This window comes from Bison bison, unplaced genomic scaffold (genome assembly GCF_000754665.1).
Source record: "Bison bison bison isolate TAMUID 2011002044 unplaced genomic scaffold, Bison_UMD1.0 scf7180017864293, whole genome shotgun sequence".
In the NCBI taxonomy this organism is placed as follows: Eukaryota; Metazoa; Chordata; class Mammalia; order Artiodactyla; family Bovidae; genus Bison; species Bison bison.
In genome coordinates this window covers 827,255-842,943 of record NW_011494865.1, presented here as the reverse complement: position 1 = coordinate 842,943, position 15,689 = coordinate 827,255, and the positions used below count along the sequence as shown (strand labels likewise).

Here is a 15,689-nt window from a genome sequence, read left to right as displayed (position 1 = left end):
CCTCAAGAACTGCACCCCCCAACACCCTTAAGGAGTCTAGGGGCTTATATAAGGCAAGGGCTCACCGTCAGGAGTTGGTGATGAGGAACAAAGTGGTGGGATCTTGGTTTCTTCTTGCATTGTTTCAAAGACAGTCATAAAATGGCGCCAGTAACCCAGTGATTGAGTCTGGTGGTTTGATGGCTCCACAGCCTTCCTTCTGATGTGTAACTGCAAGGGGAAGAGTGTTGTAGGCATAAACATCAGATAGGGGATGTATTTAGCATTGAGTCAAAGGAGAAAATGTGAATTACAGCTCCTGCAGAGTTAGGGGGCAGAAAAGCAAACTTAGTTACATGCTTAGGAGTGTTACAGAAGTCGTATCGTTGAGAAACTAAGCACCACACTTGGAGAGTTGGAGAACTCAGGTTTATTACGCCGGCGGGCCCAGAGGAGTTAGCACACCAAGCTCTGAGTCCCCGAACAAAGGGGTTACAGAGTTTTTATAGGCAGTGCGTGACATCAGGCTATAGTGGGCAATGCTAACTGTTAATAGGCTGGTTTGAACTAAGGGGTTTCGCGCACAGGAACACCGGTTAGGATTGGGGCGGCGGGTGGGGAGGGTGGGGGTGTGGAATGCCTGACCTTTTACACAGACCAAGCATGGTTAAGGAGGATTACAGGGGCTGGGTAATTGCAAAAGGGGGGCAAAGGTGAGTGAGAGAGAAGTTTCAGTTCCTAGCATTGTTATAAGTCCCCATTTTCCCAAGACTACGTGACCTACGTGATCCAGACTTTGCAAGGAGCAAACTAAATTACAGAAGCAGAAAGAGCAGGAAGTTACTGTAAATTTTAACTTTTCCTCTTCATGAGCAGTTAAAGTAAAAAAAAAAAAACAAAAACTAGGAATGCTCAGCCCTGCTCACTGTTCTCTTTATCTTCTTTGTTCTCAGGAAAGGGACAGAAAACTCATTTCTCTTTTCGCCTTTTCACTGCAACATTCCTTTCAACGAAATTTGAGAAAAACATCCTAGTGTCTGGAGTATTATTTGTTGTGTGTAAGAGCTGTTGCTTGTTGACTAGTGATGGTTTGAGTTTTAACTAATTTTTGTCCTTTTCCACCATCTAAAGAGCCAACCTGTCAAGATCTTCCACCACTCATAATTCCTGTGGTCTCTATCGTCAGGTGGCACGAATGGTAAAGAATCCACCAGCCAATGCAAGAGACACGGGTTCAATCCCTGGGTCAAGAGGATCCCCTGGAGGAGGAAATGGCAACCCACTCTAGTATTCTTGCCTGGAGAATCCCATGGACAGAGGAGCCTGGCAGGCGACAGTCCATGGGGCCCAAAGAGTCGGACATGACTTAGCACATACACACTGTTGTCTTAGAATTTACCTGTGCCTTTGGAGGCTTAGATTCTGGTGTGTGAGTTATTGCAAATGTGTATATCTGATGCACAGTAAGGCCAAACTGAAACACTGGAATTTGAGCAGAGCAAGATTTATTGCAGGGCCAGGCAAGGAGATGGGGTTTGGCTCATGACCTAAAAAGCCCCAAGCTCCTTGAAGGGTTTCAGCAAAGCACTTTTAATAGCCAGGTTGTGGTGGAGATGGGGATGGGATGTCCCAGGGTCTGTGGTTAGCTCACACACAAGTCTCTGACTGGCTAATGGTGAGATAGCAAGGTGATGTCAGAGTGAGGTAGAAACTGCTAGGCACTCAGCATAAGACACTGAGACCTCGGGCTTTTTTTTCCATAAACATCTCGCTCCATTAACCTAAATCTATATACCCTTTATTCCAATTTCCTGGCATTCTGAAGAATGCCTCCCTGGTCTGGCGGCTCATAAAATATCCAGAACCAGGACAGGACATCTATTAGCTGCTGTCCAGCTTATCAGGAAGAAAAATACCAGGTGGACCATTAACTCTTAGCCCCTACATCTGGTCCCTAAATAATGGCCTGGGATCATGAGAAAGGGTCACAGGATGGCGACTCAGTGTCTGAGGAAACTTAGGAACTGGGGACCAAAAGAAGCCATAAAGATGTCAAACTGGATATGGTGGCCTTTAAACTGATTGCTTAGAAATTACGTACGTTAAGGGCTTCCTAGGTGGCGTTAGTGGTAAAGAACCTGCCTGCCAATGCAGGAGACATAATAGATGTGAGTTCAATCCTCGGGTTGGGAAGATCCCTTGGAGAAGGGAATGACAACCCACTCCAGTATTCTTGCCTGGAGAATCCCAAGGACAGAGGAGCCTGGCGGGCTATGGCCCGGGGGGGCACAAAAGAGTTGGACACGACAGTTACTAACACACACAGACTAGGAAATATATAGTAAATAAGGCAGTCCATGGGGTCGCAAAGAGTCAGATGCGATTTAGGGACTGAACAAAAACAACAAAGGATTTGCTTAGTAGGGTCTGTTATGCAGATTGATCTCAGGTCTTCTAGGTACTGGAGAGGGAAATTTCCATCTTTACAAATGGAAATTTATGCCCTGATTTTAGGCAGATGGGGGAAGGCAGTGAGTTCTTCCCGTGTCTTCGGTTTTCTCTAATGCCTTCTGCTCAACATAATCCATTCTATGGTGAAGTGGCATATTTGTTGTAGCAAATGCTGATCCCTTTCAACATGGGATTAGCATTAAAAAAAAATCAAGTAGCTACAATCCTCCGCCTGAGAAAAATCTCAGGAGGCTAAAAGGTAGGAAGTGACTGAATTAGATTCGTCTGCGTTACAGGACTCCTGTTTTTTAAAATTCAATGATTTAACTCCATCCTCTGGATTTGTGGTAATAGCTAACATAAGAGTATGTCTAAGAAGGCAATGGCACCCCACTCCAGTACTCTTGCCTGGAAAATTCCATGGACAGAGGAGCCTGGAAGGCTGCAGTCCATGGGGTCGCTGAGGGTCAGACACAACCGAGCAACTTCACTTTCACTTTTCACTTTCATGCATTGGAGAAGGAAATGGCAACCCACTCGTGTTCTTGCCTGGAGAATCCCAGGGATGGGGGAGCCTAGTGGGCTGCCATCTATGGGGTCACACAGAGTTGGACACGACTGAAGTGACTTAGCAGCAGCAGCAAGCTTTATCCACTTCAGCTCTGTCAAAGGGACATCAAGATGGAGGGAGGAGCTTCCCAGGCGGCTCAGAGATAAAGAATCTGCCTGATGATGCAGGAGACACGGGTTTGATCCCTGATCTGGGAAGATCCTACATGACGCAGAGCAACTAAGGACACGAGCACAGCTATTGAGCCTGTGCGTGGGAGCCCAGGAACTGCAGCCACTGAAGCCTGGGTCCCCCGCTGCTCCACAACGAGAGAGCAACCCCCCGCTCACTGCAACTAGAGAAAAGCCCGCACAGCAGCGAAGACCCTGCACAGCCAAAACCAAAAATAAATAAAATTGTATTTAAAAAAAGATGGACTGAGCATTGCTAAGAAAGCACTGCTCTCTGATGGAGCCGGGAGGCCATCGGGGGAGTGGGACTCATGCACGTCTCATTCTGGTTGGAATCTGACCTTTTGCTCACTTACTCTCTCAATGCAGGCACCCAGGGCATCTGCACGATGCTCCAGAAACTCTAGATAACTGCCAGCCCTGGAGCCGGAATAACCTTGTGACTTTTGTCTTTCTAAGGCCCCGATGCCCTCTTCCCCAGAACACTTCTGATTTTACCTGAATCTGTGTCTCCTGAATTGCAGTTCTTAGGACCCTAAATAAGGCTCTTTGTTCTTTGAAGCCTTGATAGGAATTATTGTTCAATAGCTGCTGCCAACTAAAAAAAGAGGCACAATGTGAGAGTTGTGAGTTAAGTTTTATTTGGGGCAAAACGAGGACCACAGCCCAGGAGGCAGCACCTCAGACAGCTCTGAGAGATGGCTCCAAAAAGGCAGTGGGGGAAGGTCAATATATAAGGTTTTGGTGAAGGGGAAGTTCAATACCATTAAGCACTCATTTTACAAAAGATTTTCTGCTGGTCACAAGGATCTGACATCACCATGAAGGGATACAGCGCTTTTCTAGATATGAGGAGATGCAAGAATTGGGAGCATAAAATCAATTCCTGAAAATATCTGACTATCTAAAGACTTGTCCCACTGGATACCCTGGAGCACCGAGTGTCTCAGTCCACCCTGAACTCCCTCAGGGGCTGCTGAAGGTCAACAGCTACAGTAGCACAGTGCTCAGTCTCCCCAGAGGCAGACAGCAAATGCCCTTGCTTTTCAGTTGCTAGCAATGCTCTTGGCAAGTGCCAATTTGTAGTTGACATTGCCATCTACTAGTTGAAGATAAAACCACCATCTGACTTCATGGTGTTAGACATATCTCAGTGATGGGAAGACATTGTGAAATGATTGACAGGGGCTTTGAGTCTTCCAAGTTTAGGACATAACACCACCTCATTGACTATGCTAAAGCCTTTGACTGTGTGGATCACAACAAACTGGGGGATATTCTTCAAGAGGGGAGAATACCAGACCACCTTACCTGCTTTCTGAAAAATCTGTATGTAGGACATGAAGCAACAGTTAGAACTGGACATGGAACAACAGTGGTTCCAAATTGGGAAAGAAGTAAATCAAGGCTGTATATTGTCACCTTGTTTATTTAACTTATTGGCAGAGTACATCATGAGAGATGCTGGGCTGCATGATTCACAAGCTGGAATCAAGATTGCCAGGAGAAATATCAACAACCTCAGATATGCAGATGATATAGCTCTAATGGCAGAAGTTGAAAAGGAACTAAAGAGCCTCTTGAGTGAAGGAGAGAGTGAAAAAGCTGTCTTAAATCTTAACATTCATCATGGCATCCAGTCCCATCACTTTATGGCAAACAGCTGGGAAAAAGTGGAAACAGTGTCAGATTTCATTTTCTTGGGCTCCAAAATCACTGTGGATGGTGACTTGTAGCCATGAAATTAAAAGACACTTGCTCCTTGGAAGAAGAGCTATGACAAATGTAGACAGTGTACTAAAAAGCAGAGACATATAGTCAAACCTATGGTTTTTCCATTAGTCATGTATGAATTGGACCATAAAGAAGGCTGAGCACCAAAGAACTGATGCTTTCAAACTGTGGTGCTGCAGAAGACTCTTGAGAGTCCCTTGAAGAGCAGGGAGATCAGTTCAGTTCAGTTCAGTGCTCAGTCGTTTCCAACTCTTTGTGACCTCATGAATCGCAGCACGCCAGGCCTCCCTGTCCATCACCAACTCCCGGAGTTCACCCAAACTCATGTGCATTGAGTCGGTGATGCCATCCAGCCATCTCATCCTCTGTCGTCCCCTTCTCCTCCTGCCCCCAATCCCTCCCAGCATCAGGGTCTTTTCCAATGAGTCAACTCTTCACATGAGGTGGCCAAAGTATTGGAGTTTTGGCCTCAGCATCAGTGCTTCCAATGAATACCCAGGACTCGTCTCCTTTGGGATGGACTGGTTGGATCTTCTTGCAGTCCAAGGGACTCACCAGAGTCTTCTCCAGCACCACAGTTCAAAAGCATCAATTCTTTGGCACTCAGCTGTCTTCACCATCCAACTCTCACATCCATATATGACCACTGGAAGAACCATAGCCTTGACTAGATGGATCTTTATTGGCAAAATAATGTTTCTGCTTTTTAATATGCTATCTAGGTTCTTTTCTTCCAAGGAGTAAGCGTCTTTTAATTTCATGGCTGCAATCACCATCTGCAGTGATTTTGGAGCCCAAAAAATAAAGTCTGACACTGTTACCCCATCTATTTCCCATGAAGTGGTGGGACCAGATGCCATGATCTTCCATTTCTGAATGTTGAGCTTTAAGCCAACTTTTTCACTCTCCTCTTTCACTTTCCTCAGGAGGCTTTTGAGTTCCTCTTCACTTTCTGCCATAAGGGTGGTGTCATCTGCATATCTGAGGTTGTTGATATTTCTCCCAGCAATCTTGATTCCAGCTTGTTCTTCTTCCAGCTCAGCATTTCTCATGATGTACTCTGCATAGACGTTAAATAAGCACAATATACAGCCTTGACGTACTCCTTTTCCTATTTGGAACCAGTCTGTTGTTCCATGTCCAGTTCTAACTGTTGCTTCTGACCTGCACATAGGTTTCTCAAGAGGCAGGTCAGGTGGCCTGGTATTCCCATCTCTTTCAGAATTATCCACAGTTTATTGTGATCCACACAAAGGCTTTGGCATAGTCAATAAAGCAGAAATAGATGTTTTTCTGGAACTCTCTTGCTTTTTCCATGATCCAGAGGATGTTGGCAATTTGATATCTGGTTCCTCTGCCTTTTCTGAAACCAGCTTGAGTATCAGGAAGTTCACGGTTCACATATTGCTGAAGCCTGGCTTGGAGAATTTTGAGCATTACTTTACTAGCGTGTGAGATGAGTGCAGTTGTGCGGTAGTTTGAGCATTCTTTGGCATTGCCTTTCTTTGGGATTGGAATGAAAACTGACCTTTTCGAGTCCTGTGGCCACTGCTGAGTTTTCCAAATTTGCTGGCATATTGAGTGCAGCTCTTTCACAGCATTATCTTTCAGGATTTGAAATAGCTCCACTGGAATTCCATCACCTCCACTAGCTTTGTTTGTAGTGATGCTTTCTAAGGCCCACTTGACTTCACATTCCAGGATGTCTGGCTCTAGGTGAGTGATCACACCATCATGATTATCTTGGTCATGAAAATCTTTTTTGTACAGTTCTTCTTGCCACGTCTTCTTAATATCTTCTACTTCTGCTAGGTCCATACCATTTTTGTCCTTTATTGAGCCCATCTTTGCAGGAAATGTTCCCCTGGTCTCTCAAATTTTCTTGAAGAGATCTCTAGTCTTTCCCATTCTATTGTTTTCCTCTATTTCTTAGGATTGATTGCTGAGGAAGGCACGGAGATCAAACCAGATCAAGCCAGATCCTGATGTTGGGAAAGACTGAGGGCAAGAGGAGAAGGGGGTGACAGAGGATGAGATGGGTGGATGGCATCACTGACTCAATGGACATGAATTTGAGCAAACTCTGGAAAATAGTGAAGGATGGAAGCCTGGCATGCTGCAGTTCATGGAGTCACAAAGAGTCAGACATGACTTAGCGACTGAACAACAGCTAATGAGAGTGTCTTATGGGCACTTGTTATGGGAAACACTGACTGAGACCACTCACCTTGGTCAGGCTGCACAGTGACCATTTAGGTGAGTTATTTCACAACAGGAGCTCCAGATAAGGAACATAGAACTAACAAGCCAACATCAATGGAAAAATTCAGGAAAGGTCAAAAGGAGATGCCACGTGTCCTGCTACCTCCCAGAATCCTTCTCACTGGCATCCATCTTGGCTCAGTGATGCGTATGCTACCAGAAGGACCCTGAATCAGAATGAATTAGAATGATTGGCTTAAGGCAACCTGGAAACTAATCCCATCACCATGAAACCCTAGAGCCACGAGGCGGGGCAGGCCTCCTGTGTTCCCTCCTCCTCCTGCTCTCCAGCTGGGCACCACTTCCCTATAAAGTCTCTTGCTTTGTGTACACATGTGTCTACTTAGACAATTCATTTCTGAGTTTTAGATAAATGCTCCCTTTGGAGCCGTGGAAGGGGTCCTCCTTCCTGCAACACACCTTGGAAGTCCCAGCTCTACAAATTATAAGGCCAGGCATCATTGTTTTAAACAAATCGTGGTCCCCAGTGATGAGTGACTGGATTAATTTTCCTAAGGCTGCTTAACAAATTACCACAAACTCGGTGGCTTGGAACAACAGAAATGGATTTTCTCACAGCTTGAGAGGCTGGAAATCTGAAATCAAGAGGCTGGCAGGGCTATGCTCCCTCTGAAGTCTCTGGAGGACCATCCCTCCTCCCCTCTTCCAGCTTCTGGTGGCTCCACAGTTCCTTGGCTTGTGACTGCCTCACTCCAGGCTCTGCCTCTGTCTCCGCTCCTGTCTCCATACTAGAAACATGTTCACACTGTTGTTGTTGTTCAGTCACTCAGCTGTGTCTGACTCTGCAACCGCATGGACCACAGCACGCCAGGCTTCCCTGTCCTCCACTATCTCCCGAAGTTTGCTCAAGCTCATGTCCATTGACTTGGTGATGCCACCTGACCATCTTGTCCTGTTGTCCTCTTCTCCTCCTGGCATCAGTCTTTCCCAGCATCAGGGTCTTTTCCAATGAGTTGACTCTGCACTGACTGGCAGAGTATTAGAGCTTCAGCTTCAGCATCAGTCCTCCTAATGAATATTCAGGGTTGATTTCTGTTAAGATTGACTGGTTTGATCTCCTCGCAGTGCAAGGGACTCTCAAGAGTCTTCCTGAGAATCTTTAAAAGGATTTTAAAATCTTTAAAAGGATTTTCTTCTATGTCCACAGCCACCTCTGAGTGACATGCCATCTCCTGCTGACCCTTGCACCCCAGTAAATTAGTGGTTACGTCAGAAACAAGGTATTTCTAATTTCCCTAGCCCCTAGCATAGACTTAAATGTTTTTGATTTCAACTATTTGCTAATAAAGGACTTGCTTTGTCCAAGGTATTCTATGTTACATTGTTAACTCCTTACAATGACCCTGAATCTCTCACAGTTCTTGAGCTCAGGCAGCAGAGCCCCAGTTAAATAATGAAAGAGGAAGAAAGAGGGAGAGGAAGGAGTCAACATGTTGAGAAACAGGAGGCTCAGATGCTAACCTCACAGTGAAGAAGGCTGGAACTGGCTTTCAGACTCAAGGGTCTTTTTGTGAATTCCTAATTCCACAAGAACAACATATAAGACACTCCGTTTCTAGGACAGTTGGACAAGCTACTGCCCTATTCAGCTCCTGGGGTGAGAATGCACCTCTGCTGTGTGGGGGCCTCATGGTCTCAGTGAGGGAGCCGTCAAAGTTGTACAACTGGCTAGACCTGGCCCGCTGTGGGAGAGCTCATGGAGAAGTCTATGCAAGCTGTTCCCTCCAAGTCTACTCGAGTCTGGCGTCACCAGAGGTCAGCCAGGTGGTCGACAGGAAGGAAGGACATGGACAAGAGCAAGTCCAAACTGGAAGCACGTCTCTGTGTCACCACCTCCAGCCTTGAAGCCACAGGAAACACGCCCAGTAAGAAGGGCCCAGGGCAGCACACAGACGTGCCCTGCACTTGGACAGGCGCTGGTGGAAGTGGCGGGAGCTGAGAGTCTGTAGCCAGCAGAGCCTGGGAGCCACCACACCCTGATGCCCTGCATCCATTTTTAGAACTTACAGTAGGGAACTGATGCTGTGCTTCTGCTCTGAGTCTCATGCAGTGTCTCGTGACACTAAACCAGGACCAGCCAGGGAAGGACATCCCGGGAAGGCAGTTCCAGCCTAGAGATGCAGACAGGACCCAAAGCCAGCACATCTACCCTATTAAGAGCAGCAGAGTGCACCTCTCATGGACCGCAAATGCCAGAGGAGATGTGTGTCTGGGGTTTTGACTCTGGAGCCATAAGGCAGCAAGGACAGTGTGGAAGGTTTCGTTTCACCTGTTTTCCCCTCTGGGCAGCACAACCGGTGTGTATAGGCGGAACCCAGGACCAGAGCACCGCGTGTAAATGGGCTGGGTCTCCATGCCTTGGGCAAGCCAACGTAGCTCCCAGGGGCTGTTTCCACATCTTTAAAATGGGCAGAAAATGTCTTCATGTCAACTACAAATTGGCACTTGTCACCTACAAGGATTAAATCATGTGCTGCTGCAGCTGCTGACCTTCAACCCCCCTGAGAGTTCAGGGTGGAGATGAGAAATGAGTCCCTCTGTGCTTTGAGGGGTTGGGGAACTGGCAGAACAGGTCTTCACATAGGTATTTTCAGCAGGTGATTTTATGAGCCCAATTCTTGTATCTTCTCGCATCTAGAAAACCACTAAAATCTTTCATGGTGACTGTTCTTCATGACTAGCAAAATCTTCATAAGACTATAGAAACCTTTTGGAAGTGTAGTGCTTGGTTGCATGTATTTCCCCTTCACCCAAATCACACCCCCTGCCTCTTTGGGGCAGTTTCGCAGAGCTACCTGAGATGCTGTCTCCTGGGCTGCAGTTCTCATTTTACCCCAAATAAGACTTAACTCGCAACTCTCACATGGTGCATTTTTTTGAAGTTGACGTATCACAGTTGTGCATTTTTAAAAGTCAACATATTATTATGTGGTAGAATATAAATTGCATAAACCATCTCAAGTCTGAAACCTCACGGGAATTTGTTGCAAAGTTATCTTTTCCCCTTTCCTGTTTTCCAAGCCAGAGTCTTTCAGCTCCTTGGAATTCCATAAACTACCCACAGCCTTTTCTCAATATAGTCAATTTTAGCCTGTCAATCAGTTTGGTTGGTTCTGTGGCTTAAGAGGCATAAAGATTTCCCACAAAAAGAACATGAGACTTTTCCTGGGTGGGGGTGGGGTGTTTACTTTGTACTGTGTAACTGTACACGTCCTGGTCTTGTCCCCAGGCCGGGTCTGTTCTGGTGTCCCTGCTGGATAACAGTTGAGAATCTTGCCCTTGATCCAGAAAAACGCAACAAACACTAATGCTTTTTGAGCCAGCAGTTTGAGGATTCTTGCCATCTGCATGCCTCCTCTTCCTGTTATTGTGAACAGTTCTCTTCCTGAAGGCTTGTTTACCTATTAGCAGGCCAGAAGATCCGCTGGGTGGGGCGCAGTTTCACTCTGCTGATGCACACGGAAGTCCTGCTATGGGGTCAGGGCGCTGGGCCTCGCTTGGTGAAGTCAAACTCCAGCTGATGCCAACCCAAAGGTGCCCTAGGTGAAGTCCTTGTCCTCTGCTGCAGCATGCCCTCCACCGCTCTGGGCCGGAAACAGGACCTCACAGGGGGCGCTCATCTCTTCAAATTCAGTTCAGAATCTGGCTCTCCCAGTCATACTGTTTGAAAAGGTAAAGACACAGGAGACTGAAAAACAACATCTTTATTTATGACTGAAGATGTGACAGCATTCACAAAATGCCAAGGAAAGCCATTCCCTGGTTCAGTTTTTTAAGTCTCAGAGCCTCTGACATCTGAACTTTCACTACATACCAGCCAGGAATGCCTCTTTGTGGGAACAGAGTTTCCCACTAACAGCTATTTTTCTGTTTTCTTAACATACTAGTGTTACTCATTCAGTTTTTCCCCTTGGGTCCTGACTGACACTTGTCCACTGTGCTCACCTGTTGTGTTTCTTAGGCTATCTGTAGGAGCTGCAACATCATAGCAGTGATCCCTAAGACAGAGGTAAGCAGGATACATCTATGGGAGCCCTCTGTGTTATATTCTTTTTCTGAGTAATGATGGCAGCCAGGAAATGAACAAAGGGGTTCAGCAAATTAAAGCCTTAAATTTAAGGCACACAACTTCATTTTCCTCAATTCAAATAGCTGGTTGGATTTTTTATTTTACAAAAGCTATTTTATTTTTTGTGTACACAGCACACAACGTTTAACTAGCTTTATTACACGTTAAAGTATACAAACTGATTTAGGGAAAACCTCTAAACTGTTTCCCCAAATGATTGACATGGCCCAAAACAAAAGGGGGGAGTTGAGAGGGTACAAATTCATAGCCCTTCAAATATGAACAGAATGGGAAGACATCTAGTCTCATAAAACCTTGGTGGAGATGCACCCTAGCGGATGATCTGGCCTCAGTAAACAGCTGAATTTCCCTGTGCCTGTATGGGAACACAAAAAGTCACCAAAAGTGGACTGTCAACAGAGAAAATGGGGGCTGCTTGCATCCTAGGGTTTCTCATAGAAGCAACAGCTCCATAGTACCAAAGTTATTGTACCTACGGCTGAGTGGCATGGGTCCATGATATCTATTGAAGTACTTCCTGAACGTCAATCAGAATTCATTAAACAAGAGGCCACTTACAACATGGGAAAAAGGACTGTCCCGGTATGAAGGGTTCACAATCTGAACTGGCCCTTTAAGACAATGAATAGTGTTACAGAAACATTGTAAACAAATAATTCAAATATGAAAACGCAAAATGTACAATTAGCAAATACATTTTTTTCTTTTAGGTAAGATTTTCAGAAAACCCAGGAATGGATTTTATATCACAAAATGGTCCATATCGCCCAAAAATGTCTTTCGATTGGACAGTAAAATAATACTTGCTGGAAGCTAAAAACTTAGATAAAGTACAGGCCATTGGGAGTGGTAAAGCTTTAATTTCTCCAATTTTCTTCCAGATCAGCTTATTACTAGGGTTCTCATGGCACAGGAAGAGGTGGTAGCTTTCCACGGGGGCACACTTGGGGTTGATTTTGGTGATGTTCCACGTCAGGGCGATGCCCCTGGGCCGCAGCACCCGTTTTACTTTGAGCTCAGGCTTCTGAGGAGGAAGCGTGTCGCGGACTTTGTCTGCCAGCTCCGACAGCGGTAGTGGCGGCTCCGGGAGAGGTGGCAGGTGCTCAAAGGACTCACAAACCTGAAACACGTTCACACAAAGTTCAGCAAGCGGGGCGGGTGGGTTCTGATTGTTTTTAAAGTGGTCAACCACAGTTCTACAATATGTTTCCCATTCCTCAATCCATTTATCAAAATCATAAGAGCAAAAGGATGCTTCAGGGATTTGTGAGGCTGGTTCCAGATTTTTCAAACATTAGCTTCTTTTCGAGTTAAGATCTGTACACTTTGGAATATCACTAATCTAGAATGGGTTAGGTCCCAGACCTTCTGGAGAAATATTCCATCTCATTGCCAAACTGTGTTCCCAAACACTGTGCCAATTTACATGAAAAGTACAAGTGTAGGAGAACACCCATTTCCCTCCACCCTCATTAACAATGGCAACTACTCTTAAAAATCTTTTCCAATTTGTTGGATTAAAAAATGGACTTGTTTTAATTCTGTAGCTTCTGGAAAATTCAACTACATTATTTTAATTGAGTAAGTAAGTAGATTCATAACAGCACACTTAAAAAGCATACTAAAGTGCTTTCGAAGCTGAAACGTGACCCAATGTTTCTTCATTAGTGAAATGGGTGCTTTCATTCAACTTGGAACAAATAACCCTTACAGAACATTTTGTATCAGTACCTGGGCTGCATTTTGTGACACTGGAGTGGTCTCTTTTGAGACTGAAACAGCTTTCACAGGTGACTCAAGGGTGGATACTGGGCTTTCTGTGAACAACACAAAGTTTAAAAGTAAAATTTATCTGCAATAATCAATCCCATAACCTTTAAAGCCAACAGTTTACATCTTGTGTAATAAGTAAATGTAAATTAAAATTATAAAACTGTGAAATAAGAAGATAAACTTTTGCTAAAAGTTCGAGACCCAAAGGTATCAAATATAGATAATTTTTCTTTTATATGACAAAAAGTCCCCCTTTAAGGTAAACATGCACATCGTGGTGCAGTTGGGAACTAGGAAACATTACCCACAGAAGAGGGATTCCTGCTTAGCAGTCTTAGGGGGCGGATGCTGCCGTCAGGTCAGCACGATTGTCTGTAAACACAGAACGGTTCACAGTCCTGTATGAAGGTGCGATACAACCAAGATCTGCGAATTCAGACTAGAACTCACGCAGACCTGGGTTGCAAGTATATCTACTGCTGAGGGCCATGTAGCCCAGGGGGGAATAAGACATAAACTGTGTGCTGTTGAAAGGGAGGGGAGGAAGAAGAGACAGAACAGAGAATGGAAGAAAGAGAGATGGTTAGAAGAAGAAAGAAAAGGAGAAAAATAGAGAAAATGTGGGTGTGAGGGAGAGAAAGTTTAGTAGGTACAAGAATAGTTTGAGGACAACCAGGGAGAGTATTAAGAGGATAGTAAGAAAAAGGGCTTCACGTTGGAAAGCAGGGTCCGACAGCTAGCAATTTCAGAAATTTGAACATAAATAAGCAGCAAAAACCATTTTAGATTCATTGTGTGTGCTGTGATATATTAATAACTTTAATATATTTTATGAATCTCCTCAAATAAAATTTCTTTCATTTGTGTTTTCCTTTTAACTGACAAGGATAATTAAGACTCTACATAGTGTTTCAAAGATACCTTATTAGTCACATTATTTACTGGTATTAAAAAAATCTTTCTAGAAGAGGTAATGATTTTATGCTTTTAATTCTAAGATAATCTGCACAGCCTTTTTAATGGGTTTGTTAATTAGAACTAGACTTGTGAAATCATAATCTGCAGGTTTATCGACGCACAAGAGCTGATACAAATAACCTTCTTTATATTTTCAAGTGAACAGTTTCATACAAAAAAAAAATTCCAACAGATAATAGCTTTCCATAACTAACATTCCTTCTTTCAAGGTGGTAGGTCAACAAGCCCTTAGCAAATTTAAACAGGTTAGAAACAAAGCAGGACTTTTATCCCAAATCAGTTAATGTTTAGATCCTCCGCACCATCAATGTCAATGTCTTGTGAATACTCTGCAGCTTTTATTCTTATCTACATAAAAATGCGTAATGGTTACTTTAGAACTTTATATTCTCAAAACAACAGTAGCAAGCACCCCATTATTTTAACATTCTTTCTCATTAAATTGCTAGGGGAGAATTGTGGCTTCCAGTTTCAACTTAATCCTTTGGTGTTTGACCTTCCAGACCCTTTGCTGCATGTATTCACTTGTAAATATTTATATTATAGACATGATTTTTAAAGTTTGCATTTAAAAGACAAAGTGGAAGTCGCTCAGTCGTGTCTGACTCTTTGTGACTCCATGACAATAATCCCACCAGGCTACTCTGTCCATGGAATTCTCCAGAAAAGGATACTGAAGTGGGTAGCCATTCCCTTCTCCAGGGGATCTTCCTGACCAAAGGATCAAACCTGGATCTTCTGCACTGAAGGCAGATTCTTTACCATCTGAGCTACCAGGGAAGCCCATCAGATCAGATCAGATCAGTCACTCAGTCGTGTCCGACTCTTTGCGACCCCATGAATCCCAGCACGCCAGGCCTCCCTGTCCATCACCAACTCCTGGAGTTCACTCAGACTCACGTCCATCAAGTCAGTGATGCCATCCAGCCATCTCATCCTCTGTCGTCCCCTTCTCCTCCTGCCCCCAATCCCTCCCAGCATCAGAGTCTTTTCCAATGAGTCAACTCTTCACATGAGGTGGCCAAAGTACTGGAGTTTCAGCTTTAGCATCATTCCTTCCAAAGAAATCCCAGGGCTGATCTCCTTCAGAATGGACTGGTTGGATCTCCTTGCAGTCCAAGGGACTCTCAAGAGTCTTCTCCAACACCACAGTTCAAAAGCATCAATTCTTCGGTGCTCAGCCTTCTTCACAGTCCAACTTTCACATCCATACATGACCACTGGAAAAACCATAGCCTTGACTAGACAAACCTTTGTTGGCAAAGTAATGTCTCTGCTTTTGAATATGCTATCTAGGTTGGTCATAACTTTCCTTCCAAGGAGTAAGCGTCTTTTAATTTCATGGCTGCAATCACCATCTGTAGTGATTTTGGAGCCCAGAAAAATAAAGTCTGTCACTGTTTCCACTGTTTTCCCATCTATTTCCCTTGAAGTGGTGGGACCGGATGCCATGATCTTCGTTTTCTGAATGTTGAGCTTTAAGCCAACTTTTTCACTCTCCACTTTCACTTTCATCAAGAGGCTTTTGAGTTCCTCTTCACTTTCTGCCATAAGGGTGGTGTCATCTGCATATCTGAGGTTGTTGATATTTCTCCCGGCAATCTTGATTCCAGCTTGTGTTTCTTCCAGTCCAGCGTTTCTCATGATGTACTAGATCGGA

At 44.6% G+C, this 15,689-nt stretch overlaps 1 protein-coding gene across 1 annotated transcript in view; it reads right to left on the bottom strand.

Moving 5' to 3' along the window:
• Positions 1-10,877: 10,877 nt before the first annotated feature.
• ATF7IP2 (activating transcription factor 7 interacting protein 2) overlaps positions 10,878-15,689 on the bottom strand; it is an 83,276-nt gene continuing 78,464 nt past the window's right edge. The window contains exons 10-11 of the mRNA XM_010850657.1: positions 13,010-13,095; positions 10,878-12,398 (exon numbers count right to left, since the gene is read on the bottom strand). Of these exons, the coding sequence (XP_010848959.1) occupies positions 11,985-12,398; positions 13,010-13,095 (500 nt within the window). The 3' untranslated portion in view covers positions 10,878-11,984. The remainder of the gene's footprint in view (positions 12,399-13,009; positions 13,096-15,689) is intronic.